Here is a 15,259-nt window from a genome sequence, read left to right as displayed (position 1 = left end):
AATTGAACACCTCCAGAGACAGGGAACTCACTACCTCTTGCGCCAGCTCAATTAAAAATTGGACAGACTTAACAAACAGAAAATTCTTTCTTTTCTTTTTTTTAAAGATTTATTTATTTGAGAGAGAGCGAGAGCTCTTGAGTGCAGAGAGGGTCAGAGGGAGAGGGAGAGGGAGAGAGAGTCCTCAAGCAGAGTCCCTGCTGAGCACAGAACCTGGTGTGAGGCTTGATCCCGGAACTCTGACTGAGATCATGACCTGAGCTGAAATCAAGAGTCAGCTGCTTAATGGACTGAGCCAGGCATCCCTAGAAAATAATTTTTCTAAGACTAAATTCATATTCCTGTCCCTTTCATAGACCTGGGAGCTCTCCTCTGAACATATTTTATGTCTAGTGTAGCACTTGACTAAAAAACTCCAGGACAGTCTCCCTTGGTGGAGGAAAAAATGGGATTATTACCTTTTCGTTCTAGACACAATACTTTTGGTAATGCAGCCTAAAACATCTAAATCTTTTATAAAAATGTGATGTCTTAAGCCACGTGTTCTCCATCTTGCTCTAGTTTATTTCAGACTCAGTTCATGCCCTGATATTTAGCTCCAGTGAATTTCACTATGTTCTATTTCACTCACTGACCCTTCTTATAAAAGCCAAGCTCCTGCCCCTGCCCTTTGGATCAAAGTCTTTGTCAATTATTTTCTCTGTGGTTGTCATGATACCACAACATAATGAAAACTTGGTGCCGAGATCAGGATTGTGCAATCCAGGGTACCCTGCCAGCATCATGTTCTCTGCAAGTTTGAGAAGCATGCCTTCTCTATTTTCATCTGAGTCATTACTATAGATGTTGGAAAGGACAGAGCCAAGAATCAAGCCCAAAGGGATGTAATATGCTTGGACAGTGACTCATTAGCCATTAGGTTGGGTTGTCTGGTCCATCACTACTTCTCTGATGTGGGCTAGCACCCACCCGTGTTTCTCAGCTTGTCCACGGGAACTTGCCCAGTACCAGCTAAGGCTGTTGCGCAAATGTATAAGGGGCTCCTCAAGACAGGGTATTCATTACCCCATTCTCAAAGTTAGATGGAACAGTGCGTCATTTAGGATAGGCTACACCACAGTAACAAATAGACCCAAGGCTTAAATGGCTAAACACAATGGCATGTCATCTGTAGCTTAGGCAACAACAATTCAGGGTGCTCAGGTTGGTGGGAGCGCTCTCCTCCATGCAGCCCTTTGGGGATCTAGGTTCTCTCCACCTCCTGGATCTGCTCTTCTTCAGCTTCACTGTCATCTGCATTCAGCCACAGAAGAGGAAAGAACATAAGGAAGCACACCAGGGAAGCTTTTGTGGGACAGGCCTGAAATGACATATTCCTGCTGCTCACTCAGTCAACAGAGCCATGCCTAGCCAGTGGTAGGTAGGAAAATGCTGTTGAGTGAAGTGCTTCAAGAACTGGAGAACGGACTCATTAAACCATGAGTGGTCTCCGCGATAGGCAGCTAACATCACCATGACACAAAACTAATCACCCCAAACCTGACTGCACAGCAGTCCTTTCAATACCAAGCTTCTGCCCCTTTCCATTGGGTCAAAGTCTTTGTCCAGCATTATCTCTATAGTTGTGAGACATATGTCAACAACATAATGCAGATATAATGCAAATAACATAAAAATTGATGGCAAAGTGGAACCGTCAGTCTTGCAAGATTGGCAAGATTTCAAGAATAGGAAAGCAGTTTTGGGGACCTGCCCTGGTCATTTATTTGCAAAGCCATTGACAAATGAGGTAATGGCAGCGTTAGATCGGAGACAACCAAGGACGACGAGGACCAGAAAGACACCTCAAGTGAGAATGAGTCTAACATCAAAGGGGGTGAAAGACACCTGGGAAAATTAGCAAACACCTCACATATTTTTGTCAAATTATACTGTCTATGGCTGTGTTATGAAAATCCTTTTTTTTTTTTTTTTTAAGTAGGCTCCATGGGCCCAGCATGGAGCCCAATACAGGGCTTGAACTCACAACCCCGAGATCAAGACCCGAGCTGAGATCAAGAGCTGGATGCTTAACTGACTGAGCCACCCAGGCACCCCTGTGTTGTGAAAATCTTAATCTACGAATTACACATTATATGATCTTCAATTTTATCAGAAAAATATGCCCCCCAAAAATCCTCAATAGCTGACTGATGGTTTTTGTGGTGGTGGTTGTTGCTCTTCTAAGAATGAGCTGCGGGCAGCACTCTTACCTGGGCCCTCCTGTAAGGCCCAACCTCTAAATGTTGGTGTGCCCGGAGCTTTGTCCTGGGCCTCTTCCCTCCAGTGTCCCCCCCTTTCCTAAGGGACCCATCCAGTCCCTGGGCTTTAAATACCATCTGCCTGCAGTTGGCTGGCCTTGGGATGTGTATCCTGCTGTCCACTGAGTGTTTATTAGCCTCTCAGACTTAGGTGTTTAGAAACACACTTCTTTTTTTTTTTTTTTTAAAGATTTTATTTATTTATTTGACAGAGAGAGAGATAGCGAGAGCAGGAACACAAGCAGGGGAGCGGGAGAGGGAGAAGCAGGCTTCCCGCCGAGCAGGGAGCCCGATGTGGGACTCGATCCCAGGACCCTAGGATCACGACCTGAGCCAAAGGCAGACGCTTAATAACTGAGCCACCAAGGCGCCCCTAGAAACACACTTCTTGACTTCAAACCTGCTCAAGTCCTCCCTGCCTCACTCAGTAAAGGGTAGTGTCCTTCAGCCTCTTCTCAAGGCAAAATCTCGAGAGTCATTCTTGATGCCTCTGACCTGCCCACTCTCACATCTGATGCAGCAGCAAGTGCTGTTGGGCCTACCTTTCCACTACGTCCTGAATGGACTCCATGCCACCTCCCCACCATCACCTAGCCCAGTGGCCACCTCTCTCACCGGGGCCCCCCATGACAGCCTTGTCACTGGTGCTCCTGCCCCCGCCCTTGCCTGCACGGCCATCCTGTTTCCACACGGCAGCCACAGTCAGCCTTTAAACATACAAATTGGATCATGTCATTCCGTAACTGAAATCCCTCCAATGCCTTCTCATCACATTTATAATAAAATCCAAACTCTTTGCTGTGGCCTCCCAGGCCCCACATCATCTGATTTGTGCCTGTCTGGCACCCGGTTTCAACACCCCCTCCTCGCTCCTCGCTCACTCTCCGCCACCGTGTGGGCTGTCCGGGGGGTTCCCTCCTCATGGTCCGCACTGTCTGGACACTCTTTCCTCCAGAACGGGGCTGCCTGACTCCTTCTCATCATCAAATCTCAGCTAGAGGCCTTCTCTACCTCCCATCTAAGGCAGCCCCACTCTCCAGCCTTCATCTGGTTATCTTCTTGCTCGCAGCACTGTCATTATCACTAACTGCAACTCTTTTGTTTATTTGTGTATCTGAAACATTTTCTCTGTCTTCCCTTAGACTATAAACCCCAGTGAGAGCAGGGATTTTTGTCCAGTTGGTTCACTGCTCGATCTTCATTGCCAGAGGGCGTCACATAATAGATGTTCGGTAAATATCCATAAACTAAATAGTTTTTTAAATGGAAGAAAAAAACCCCTTATTTTCATAATTTTAAGTTTCATTTTGCAGGGTTAAGTCCCAGTAAAAACCTTTTTATTATTTAATACGAAATTTTGGTTTCCTTTATAAGTGGATTTCTTCAAGTGGACTTTTCCTGTATCCATTATCTTTGAACAATGAAGATCTCCTGTCTTGCGTGTTTCCTTCCTTGCATAGACTAGTAAACTTGTGGAATAAGTAAATGAGGGCATGGCTGACATGATTTGTTCTTGGCTAACCCAAGCTGGGTCACAGTGATCAATCACTTTTCTTCCAGGGGATCACAAATGCCCTTTCCCCTTTAAAATCCATTCTAGAATCACGTCCGCAATCTGCTACGCCCACCAGTTCACAGAGTATGAAACCCTCTTTTTTCTTTTTAATGGGACACTTTTTCTGTCTCCAGGATTCCAGCACCTTTTGAAAAATCTGCAAGTCCCCTAAGATCACAGATAAACACTGAAAGTCTCTTTCCTGGGTTCTGTAAGTACTCCGGCCTGTAATTCATCTGGGCCAAGAGGCTTGAGTGTAATTCAATTCAGGACACAAATAAAGGTTCTCATTAGAGGGGAGTGGCCACAGTGCAAGACAATTTGGCAACACACTGATGTCACCGAATCATGGAATGAAACAGATGCCTTGTTAATGTGGAGGCCCTGATGTCTTTCCAAGAACTGACTTCTGTAGCTCCTTTAGTTCTGACAACCAGTCGTCTGGGGCCAAAAAGTAAGGTTGAAGGGTCTGGTCTCCTTTAAAATTCTCTTCCATCTTGCCATGTGCCAGAATCCTTTGGGGTCTGTGGGAGAGAAGAGAGAGTGAGAGAAAGACAAAGGGAACCAGCTTCCCCCGGGGGTGCTGAGAAGAGGTGGGGGTTCACCTGTGTGCAGCCCGCTGGTGGAAGCGAGTCTGCCCATAGGACTCTGAGGTTGATGTGAACGTGCGTGACCTTTTTAAAAGGTCACCCACTCCTCGTATCTCCTCTGGACTCTTGCCACACAGGGAAGTCTGAATTTTCACATTGCATTTCTGGAGTTTTAACTGTGGGCTCAAATTTATAAAGCACTGTGCCAGCCAGACCACACATACCCGAGGGTCTGATCCAAACAGTAGCTCCCAGTTTGCAATCTCTGGCCTAAGGCAGCATGTAAAGATTACAGGTGAGCCGAGAGAAGATGCTGATTGTCAGTTTCTTCAGTCACTGCTCCCAGAATGTGATGGGAATGCAGATTCATGTCTTCTTAGTTCAGAAGAGCAGTTTTCTATTTTTTTTTTTTTAAGATTTTATTTATTTATTTGAGAGAGCGAGAATGAGAGAGAGAGAGAGCATATGAGAGGGAGGAGGGTCAGAGGGAGAAGCAGACTCCCCGCTGAGCAGGAAGCCCGATGCGGGACTCGATCCTGGGACTCCAGGATCATGACCTGAGCCGAAGGCAGTCGCTTAACCAACTGAGCCACCCAGGCGCCCCAGTTTTCTATTTTATAAGGGTTAACAGGCAGTTTCTATTTTATAGGGCTTAGACAATTGGTAGGGGTGCCTGGGTGGCTCAGTCGGTTGAGCGACCGACTCTTGATTTCGGCTCAGGTTGGGCCCCATGCATGCATCGGGCTCTGCGCTCAGTGGGGAGTCTGCTAGAGATTCCCTCTCTCCCTCTCCATCTGCTCCTCCCCCCGCTCACACACACACACTCTCTCTCTCAAATAAATAATCTTTTAAAAAGTTGGTGTTGCAGGGAATCTTCTTTTGATGGCACTGAAGTTTGACAGAAAGAGCCTTAACTTCACAATGAGGAACTCATATGGTTGCACAATTTGGGGGCACAATTTTTGTGGGGGCTGTGTCTCCCCAAATCAGAAGACACTATGACTTTGTTGTCTATATGTTTGGGGCCCTCAAATTGGTAGCTGGAATAGTGTATGCATGAGGTAAATACTCAAACACATAGAATTAATGCTCCTGGCCACTTCAGCTTGCAAATTTCACTTTAAAAACATTAAAAAAAACCTCTTAGGTAAATACCTGATTCCCTTAGGTTTAAGGTGTGGGGCAGAGGAGGAGAAATACAACCTTCGTTACCCTCAAAGATCAGAGGAGCTATAACACACTTGCTAAGTCAGGGAGGTATATTGAGGCAACAGGAATGACCTTCCGGTGAGTTTTGTTCAACCTTTGGATAACCTGGATCCCAATTTCCAAACACAACACAGTTGAACTTTCAGGGTTTTCCCCTTCAAATCTAAAAAACAAATTTGTTATCTTCCCAACCAAAACCTCTATAGGTTTTAATGGTGTCATCCAATCACTCAAACTAGAAACTCTGGAATCATCTTTAAGTCTTCTCTCTCCAGATAGTATTGGCCACCAACTTCCACACAGTCTTCAATTCATACCCTTTTTCTCTCTCTTGATTCAGCGCTTCATCATCACTCCCTGATATTTTAATGATCTCTCCCTCACTCTCTCCAGTTTCAGTTGCATGGGCCATCATTAAAGTTGTTATACCTGCAGTTGCCCTCAACCCCCTTACGCTTCTCCCCCACCGTTGTAAGACTTTGGTGGAAGAATCCCAACCCTGGTTAAAGCTGACATTCTCACTACTCTCCACCTGTGTCCGGAAGCTGAGCTTGGGTGGGAAAAACCACTCATCCCTGCTGACTGGCCACACTGAGCATCCCAAACCACAGGTGGGTCCTCAGTGCAGCCTGGAAATTATAATATATTCCCCTGGTCAACTGACTTCCCAGCTCTTTCGATGTCTCTCCTCCAGTGCGTCCAGTGTTGCTGTAAGCCTGCCCTGCCCCCCTAACTCTCAGCTGCCGACCGTGCCCGCCATTCACCTGGGAAAGGGAAGCAACCAGCAGAGGCGTCTCTCCTCTCCCACCCCTAGACCATTGGCCTAACTCATCTCCTTGTGTCCCCTCTGCCCCCAGCTCCCCAGTGACCCCAGTCCAGTTCCCATACCGCCAGAGTGATTACATATCACTCACTCACTAAAATCCGAGCTGCTTACCATGTCATGGCCCTCCTTGGTCTACCCATCTGCAGGTCTCAGGTTCGTGTCCCTGGCTCTCCAGCACCTGAGGCACGGGTTCACCCGGGGACCTCTGCACACGCAGCTTCTGTGGCTGGAGCGCTCTCCCCAGGAAGGCACGTGGCCTTCACTTTCTCGTTTCTCTCAGGTGTTGGTTCAAAGCGCACTTCTTGAAGAGACCTTCCCTGTAACCACACAAGCACCTCTGCCTTGTCACCCTCAGTTCGTTCCCTGCTTCATTTCCTATGCATTTATGTACCAATAAAAAAAAAATACAGAGAGGGGCGCCTGGGTGGCTCAGTCGTTAAGCGTCTGCCTTCGGCTCAGGTCATGATGCCAGGGTCCTGGGATCGAGCCCCACATCGGGCTCCCTGCTCCGCGGGAAGCCTGCTTCTCCTTCTCCCACTCCCCCTGCTTGTGTCCCCTCTCTCACTGTGTCTCTCTCTGTCAAATAAATAAATAAAATCTTAAAAAAAAAATACAGAGAGTAGTACTATGATTTATGTTCCTTATTTTAACTTCAGAACACTATTGGGATTAATGCTGTAGCTGGCCCAGGTCTCCTAAAAATACAACAAAAAAAGCCTGAACTGATGTTCTAGAGCAGTTTCCCGATGTCCGTGGTGGCATTCTGAACCATTCTATCACTCTTAGATCTAAGCTGAAATGGAAGTGTATTTAGGAGGTTGTTGTTTAGAATGGTGAGGGTGGGGTTCCACCGACTGAGAAGCACGTAAGAGTCAGGGCTGACCTCACTCTTCTTGTTTTCAACCTCTGTCTCTCAGTTTATTCACAGCTAGGATAAACCTGCTCAGTTACGGGCTCCGTTACAAGCCACCGGGGAAACACTGGTGGAAAAGCAAAAGCAAATAGGTTTTTATCGAGGGGTTTCAGGACCTCTCTCAAAGAATTGCGGGCTCTCCCTTGATGGTAAGAACAGTGACCAGGTGTGACTCTTTCCGAACCAACCCACTGTGTATGCCTGTGTTACCTCCAGGAGACAGAACGAATCTCCTTTCATGGTGGACCGCAGTACCTTGCCCAAGGAGCACCCCCCCCCCCACACACACACAACGTAGCTTCTGATGAAGCCATCATAAGCAGATTTCCCAAAGGTGCCTTTCAAGATAGGCTCTCAGAAAGCTTTTTTCTCAAGCAAGTTTGTCCTCCAACCTCACAGAGCTGATGGGCCACCAGCCTCTGTGTAGAGAGTGTACACATTCTGCATTTTTGTAGTGGAGACATTAGCAGTGGCCAGTGGTAATGTCCTGGCCTGCTTGGCGAAGGTCATCTGAATTTGTGCTCCCTTGGCATCACAGTGGCCCTGACATTTCATAAAAGCACAGGCCTACCCCTTCCTTCTTTGGCCTCCGGATGTTGAGTTTGTCAGGCAAGGTGGGCAGGAAATCTTGCCAGTTCATAAATCCTTGGACAGAGTGTGCCCACCAACAGGGGTTACATCTGCCGCCACCTGGAGAAGGCTGTCCCTACCCACCCACATCCCCCATCACCCGGGGAGTTTCCACACTTCTTGGCTATTCAGGTAGGACCCTCGCACACCTGTGAGAGCCTGGGTGTTTGGGTACGGGGCTCTGCCCAACAGGGGCCACCCAGCCTCTGGCCAAGGACTCCAGGCGCGAAGCCGCACCCAGCTGCCCTCTTTGTACTTCTGGGTCCCTGTGAGCATATGTTTCAGTTCCCCGTTCTGGGGGAACTCTTCAAGTAGATCCAATTCCCAAGGTTCACCCAAGGGGAGAAAGATGCTTTGGAGGTATACAGAGATTTGAGTGAATCTTGAAACTGGTCCAGGGTCACGGAGTACAAGCTTCCCAAGGTGACTTCAGACAGCGGAAATACCCCAAACTTTCCTTCCATACAATTTGCTCTGGCTGAGGCGGGAGGGGGAACGCTACCCCGAAAGGAGGCGGCCAACGGTGGGGAGTTTGTGATCCATCGGGCGGCTAAGTTGACAAGGGGGGCCGGCTGTCCTAGTTCACCACCCTGAAGGCGTTCAGGGAGCTGGGGTTTTTGTGACGGAGACCTGGGTGACTGGGACTGGCTGCAAACAGTCACAGCGCCGAGGGCGGCCCGGCGGGGCGAGGGCGGAGCGGGCGCAGCTGCGCTGACGGCCGCGGCAGAAAGGGGGCGGCCGCGCCCATTTCCTCCGCTCAGCCGGGGCCCGCGGGATCCGCATCGGCGAGCGGCGCCTCCCGGGTGTCGGCCGCGGCGCCTCCGGACTGTGCCGGGCTGGGGCGAGACTGCTCTGGCCGAGCCTGCGGCGGCTGCCACCCCTCCGGACGCTCCGAAGTCCGCCGCGCGGTTCGCGTTCCGGCTGCCCGTATGGACGCGGCGCTGAAGCGGAGCCGCTCGGAGGAGCCCGCAGAGCTCCCGCCGTCGGCCCGGGACTTGGAGGAGGAGGAGGAAGAGGGGATGGAACAGGGGCTGGAGGAGGAAGAAGAGGTGGACCCCCGGATCCAGGTAGGGTGCGCGGGGAGCGCCGCGGAGGCGGGCATCCACACTTACATCCGCCTCGCGGGCCCCAGTGCCTGCGGTCCCGGGCGGTGGTGGCCACGTAGGTCCGGGGGCGAGAAGAGAGGGTCCGGATTCCCAGTTTCACCGGGTTCACGGGGAGGCTGCGGTGCCCGCGTGGATGCGGCCTGACTCTATCGTGGGGAACCCCCGCAGACCCCCGGCAGGATCTGGGGGTCGCCGCAAGGTTGCCCAGCGGTTCGGGCGGATGTGCAACAAAGGGAAAAAGGGGGCGGGGGCGCCATGCGGGTGTCGGGGTCCCCCCGCCAGGCTCGCGGCGCGGCGGGCATCGCGCGGCCTCCGGGCTGGGGGCGGAGGGGGTCGGCCGGGCCGCGTGGGCGCTGGGCACCGTGGGCGTTGTCCGCCCCTGCAGCGTGGGCTGGCACCGGTGCCCGGGTGGCGAGCCCTCACCTGGCGGAGGTGCCCGGCCTGAGCCATCTTCCTCCTCTCGGATTCATTGTTAGCAAAGGGCTTATTGTCACCCCTGGCTCAAACCTCCGCTTGGCTTCAAAGGGTCGAAAACCCAGCTTTTCCTTGTTATGAGGTCGGGGTGTGAACAGAAACCAGGGACAACTGATGCGCAAAGCTCACGCGGGGAGAAGGCGAGGGGATTGGCCTGGCTTTCTGAGCCTCCATTTCTGAGGGAGATGATTAAAAAACAATTTCTAAGCCAAGATCTAGGAGTGACCCTCTAGGCAAAAAGCACAGCAAATCTCTTTCCAAGACCCGTTTTTCTACCTTTTCCATTAATCATTATATATATATGTATATATGTTGCTTTTAATCGTGCTCTGCAATTTCTGGAGCCCTAATTGGTTTTCCAGTGCGCAGATCAATTAAAAGCCCATTTAACTCAGCTGTTGCCATTTAAATGAATTGTTTTGGCAGATTAGCAAGATAAAGATCAGGTGGAAAAATCTTTGCATTAGGAATTCTATTAATTAAAATCACTACTTTAGACTACTAAATCTTGTTTTCCTGGTACGGGAATCCGGTTTACCAGACCCTTTGTTTGCAGAGTAAAATGAGTTAACTTCTCGCTGGGTACTTTTTACAAAATGTCAGTTTATAAATGTTTATTTAAAAGATCAGGATTAAAGCTAGGTTTTGTTTTGTTAAAACAGCTAGGTAGGTTTAATAATCGACAGTTTGAAGGGAAAAGATTTTCATTTCTAGAACAAGAATTCAACCACTGATGAGTTAATGCCAGAATTCTGTCCTTGATTTAAATCATTTCACTGGGTTTATAGTTTTGGCTTGGCCTTGTTTATTTTATTGTCTTTTCTGCAAAGTTCTTGCTCTAAGGCAGAAGGTCCTGCTTTAATGTGACTCCTAAACCATTTGTAACAGGTGGGTTTACCTGAAGGCACATACCTGCAATAAATACTTGACCTTCCAAGAAAAAAATCCCTGGGACCTTAAGGCATTTTTGAAAGGGACACCATCAAGAAAAAATAACTGACATTCATTTGCTCTTCAAGCCAGGGTTCAGCTGTTTTCCTTGAGAATTAATAGTGACTCATCCCTCTGCTGCCTACAAATGGTGCTGGAGTACTTTTGCCGAGAATGAGCTCCATCATACTGGAAACAAAAGACGAATCCCTTAAAAGTTTCTTCCCTCTTTTCTTCACTAGGGAGAACTGGAGAAGTTAAATCAATCCACGGATGACATCAACAGACGGGAGACTGAACTTGAGGTACTGGAGGCTGGGTCCCTGTTTGGTGAGGTCGTGTCAGTCCTGCTGCTTGATCTTGTTTTAATAGCTGGAGGATGATTGCTGGCGTCCCCTCCATGGAGTTGAGCAACAGCCGCTCTCTGACAGAATGAAATACAGGGCTGAGCCCAGCGTGTGGGTGGAACACATGTGGATCCTATTTCACATGTTTTTCATCATGGGTGCTCGGTGGGGCCAAAACCAAGGGCTGTGTGGAGTGAGCACTAAAGTTCATGCGGCTGCAGAAAAGCTTGAGGGGAGAATTAGCTGCACTCTATAATGGAGAAGAACGAATGAGTTGACAAAAATCTCTCCAATATTTTAGGGTGGCTTATAGTTGTACTTGGAAACATTGTGTATTTCCTTAGACTTGTACCGTTTTTGACATTCTGTCCTAAAAATTCACCCCCTTCCGCTTCCCTGCTCATTTCCTTATTGTCTGTTTGCGTGTAGAATATAATGATCTTAATGGTAGCAAAAAGCTGTTTAGACTGGAAGGGCTTTCCTGCTGGGAGGAGTGTTGGGGGAGACGAGAACTTGATTTGAATTTCATGAGCATCTTCCAACGTGAGTGTAAACAGATGAGCATTCTTCGCAGCTACCAATTAGTCCCCATCCCTTTTTAGTGGTGGTTGGTTTTACCATCCATCAGCAAATTTGAACAAGCCCCACATGGGTCTGAAACCTGTGAATGACTCTGTCAGAGCACCGAAGGGCTGCAGGGAGCTGTTGGGAGGACGTGTTTCTATAGCAGGAGAAGTAGTAGGGAAGGTCACCGAAAAGGGCAGGAAACATCTGGTCCCTAAGAATGAGGGTGTGGGAGATAAGAATAATCTACTGGGAGGACACCGGCAGCCTTGATTTCTGACAGCATGGCTAGGCCCTGGAGGCACCAGATCTAAGCATGGCAAAAAAAAAAAAAAGGATTAAAAGCATGTTTTCTGAGTTGTGTGTGAAGGGTTATCGCCCACCCCTCTATTCTGATTGTTTATATCCATGAACACTGGCCGCCCTTCTCCCCCAGGTGAAATAAAACCTGCATGTTTATTTAAAATTTTTTTTGACTTCTGATGCATCGAGTCTCTTGGGGCAATTGAAATCTCTCAGAATCTCACATTTCTAATATATTAAACAACAAAACCCCTGCCATTTCTATAGGGCTTAAGAGTTTACAAAGTGATTTTTATAAGCTTTATCTCCTGTCAGGGCAGCCTGTGATAGATTGGATAGAACTGTGCTATCCAATATGACAGCCATTGGCCATGTGTGGCTCTTTACCTTTAAATTAATTGAAATAAGATGAGAAATTCAGTAGCCACATTTCAAGAGTCTAGTAGCCACCATATTGGACAGAGCAGAGAACAGTTCCATCATTGTAGAAAGTTCCGGAGGGCACAGTCCTGGAAAGTGGGGTCTGCCTCTTCTCCAGTTGAGGATGTTGGGAGTACAGGGTCTCATGGTTCAGTAATGTGGCAGAGCCAGGTCATTTCCCACATCCTTTCTAGCTCCCATGTTCTGCCATTCCAAACTCTGTGTAGACAATTCAGAAATAGGCTCTTTTTTTTTTCTTTGCAAAGGATTGCTTTATTTGACAAATATTTGTATGCCTATACTTGGCTTTTTGGGGCCAAGAAGGCTCCACAGGGTGCTTACCTTCTGAGTCTAAAATTGGTTCACCTGATAAACTTTTAGCTCTGATTTCACAATCTTCTTTCTGAATACACTTAAGTGTGTGTGTCGCAGAAAGCTGCAGGACAGGTGTTTCCGGCCTTGCTCTGGAGAGTGCTAGGCAGCAGTGAAGAGAGAGTAGCCTTGTGTTCCTGGCTGACCTTTTCTTGGTAGTATTATAACCAAGGTGGACTCACAGCAGGCTACCTAAGTCATGAAAACTTCCCTCGGGGCCACATTAACAAGTAAAAAAAACAGCTGAAATTACTTTTAATCTGTTTTGTTTGGCCCAGAACGCCCAGCATCGTATAATTTCAACAGGAAATGAACATACAAGTAGTTAATGAGATGTTTTATGCATATTTTTTTTTACTAAGCCTTCAAATTCTTGTGCATATTTTAGGCTTAGAGCACATCTCGACTTGGACCAGCCCCATTTGCCTGAATAGCCTCATGTGGCCCCAGGTCTGGTAGACATTTCCTGTCAGACTCAGGAGCGGTGGGATTTCACCCTCAGCGCCAGCGCTGCCCGGGCCCGAGGGGAGGAGGATGTGTGTGCACCGTGGGCTGTGTTCCTTCCATCAAGCCCCGGGCGCCCACCTTGGTGGGGGGGCACTGTGTCGGCCACCTCCTCGGGTGAACAGACAAAGGCCTTGCCCTCAGGCAGTCTAATTTTAGCTGAGGGTGAGGAACCGAGAGGTAGAGGGTAATTGCTGACTGTCATCACTGCAGCCGAAGAGTGAGGTGACAGGGGCTCCGCGGGAGGGGTCACTGGAAGACACCTGAGCAGAAGGCCGCTGAGCGAGTGAGCAAAGAGGAGCAGATGTGGCGGAGGGAGTGTGCCAAAAGATGTGGGACAGAAAATAGCCTTTTTTTTTAAAGATTTTATTTATTTATTTGACAGAGACACAGAGAGAGAGGGGACACAAACAGGGGGAGTGGGAGAGGGAGAAGCAGGCTTCCCGCGGAGCAGGGAGCCCGATGCGGGGATCGATCCCAGGACCCCGAGATCATGACCCGAGCCGAAGGCAGACGCTTAACGACTGAGCCACCCAGACGCCTAAAAAACAGCCATTTTAACATAGGGTCGGTTCTCTCGTTATTCGTGGTGACCGTTTTTCTGTGAAGTCGCTGTGAACATTGAATTAGGGAATACTGAACCGTTGCTAGGCCTTATATTACGTGTTCCTGTGAGCCTCTGGTCACACTGTTTCCAGCTGCTGAGCAATCTAGTGCCTTGTTCTATGTGTGTTTCTGTTGAAAGCCAGTTTATTTCCTTGACGTGGTTGATGCATTAGTGTTGGACTTGCAGGCAACAGCCTTGTGGCTCAGGCCTGAGCAGAGCTTGCCTCGCTAACCTGGCCGTGCTCGGCGGCGCCCGTCACAGCTTTCCTGGGCTCAGCAACGCTGGCCAGCACTTCAGCCCTGGGCCTGGGCGCCGGGTCAAACAGCCGACTCCCCAACACAAAGCACAAAAGTGCAAAAAGTGTGGCATTAGCTAGACCGTGAATGGACACTAATTTACAGCAGAAGAGCTGAAACAAGAAGGCAGAGCGTCTCTCTGTCCCACCTCACTGGGAACACGCAGGTTGGGCACTTCAAATTTTGGTCACTCTATGCCAGTCCGTGAGTGACTGGAGAAGCTCCGGGACTATTGATTTTGGAGCTACACATAAATTTTAGTGAGTATGGAATCTGCAAATAATGAGAATTGACTGGCTGTAATGTCAGAGCCTCTAGGGGAGGGTTGTTTGCTTCTGCGTTTCTTTTCCCTTTGCTTTTTAATTACGGTCTGGAGGGGCCAGCACCCCTCCTGACCTTGACTCTGATTAAAGCACATTGGTGATTAGGTCTGTGTTAGCTGCTGCTTCCCTCGGAACGTGGTGCAGTTGGCTCTGGGCAGCCATAGGCTGAGGCGCAGGCCTGGATTCACCTTACAACCCCATCCCTTGTCTCAGTTCTTTAAATCGGAGGATACTGAAAGACCTCTGGATGCCAGCCACCTTCCACGTTGTCAGTTGGAAATCTGCCCCTTCCTGCAACCTCGCTTTGCCTCTGCCATTGTTTAAACAATGTCGTATTCCCTTTGCACTGATTTATATTAAGAGGGCCAGTCCTTTAAGACTGGCGACTGGGGCGGGGGGGAGGGGAGGGGGGCTTTTAACCAGAGAAGCCCTTGGCTAGAGGCCTGATATTTCAAATTAAGAAAATAAATGTATTTTTCACACACCTGTGGATTAGTCAGCTTTAATCATTGAGTATTTATTGAGCACCTACTGTGTGCTGAGAACTGCGAAGAGTAGAGAGCAGTGGAGAGAATGGGCAGAGAATTATAATTGATTAAAATACACAGTAGGTTACATGGTGATATGCCCTAAGGAGAAAAGGCATGGAGGGGCTAGCGGTGTGCGTCTTTGGGAGCCAGGAGGATGCAGTGTTACTTGTAGTGGGTTTGAAAGGCTTCCCTGAACGCGTGTTTGGAGAGAGTGCACCTCAGGGCCATGTGGGGGACAAGCATTCCAGCCAGAGGGAATAGTCAGTGCTAAGCTGGGAGTAAGGCCTGGCCTGACTGAGTGCTAGCAAGGGGGGCCCAGCATCCTGGGGTTGGGGTGAGCCATGGATAAAGGAGAGGAGAGAGAGAAATGTGTCATCCAGAGTGTAACAACTCTGCCAGATAAGGTAAATGTGCTGATATACTTTTACAATATATGTTCTATAGAGCTAGCTTTTTTTAA

At 48.8% G+C, this 15,259-nt stretch overlaps 1 protein-coding gene across 1 annotated transcript in view; it reads left to right on the top strand.

Moving 5' to 3' along the window:
* Positions 1-8,747: 8,747 nt before the first annotated feature.
* The window catches only part of SH3BP5 (SH3 domain binding protein 5), a 71,036-nt gene continuing 64,524 nt past the window's right edge, over positions 8,748-15,259 (top strand). The window contains exons 1-2 of the mRNA XM_032408727.1: positions 8,748-9,090; positions 10,776-10,838. Coding sequence (XP_032264618.1) covers positions 8,953-9,090; positions 10,776-10,838 — 201 coding nt within the window. The 5' untranslated portion in view covers positions 8,748-8,952. The remainder of the gene's footprint in view (positions 9,091-10,775; positions 10,839-15,259) is intronic.

The sequence above is a fragment of the Phoca vitulina genome, unplaced genomic scaffold (assembly GCF_004348235.1).
Source record: "Phoca vitulina isolate PV1807 unplaced genomic scaffold, GSC_HSeal_1.0 scaffold10, whole genome shotgun sequence".
NCBI lineage: Eukaryota > Metazoa > Chordata > Mammalia > Carnivora > Phocidae > Phoca > Phoca vitulina.
This window is presented reverse-complemented; position numbering and strand designations above follow the sequence as displayed.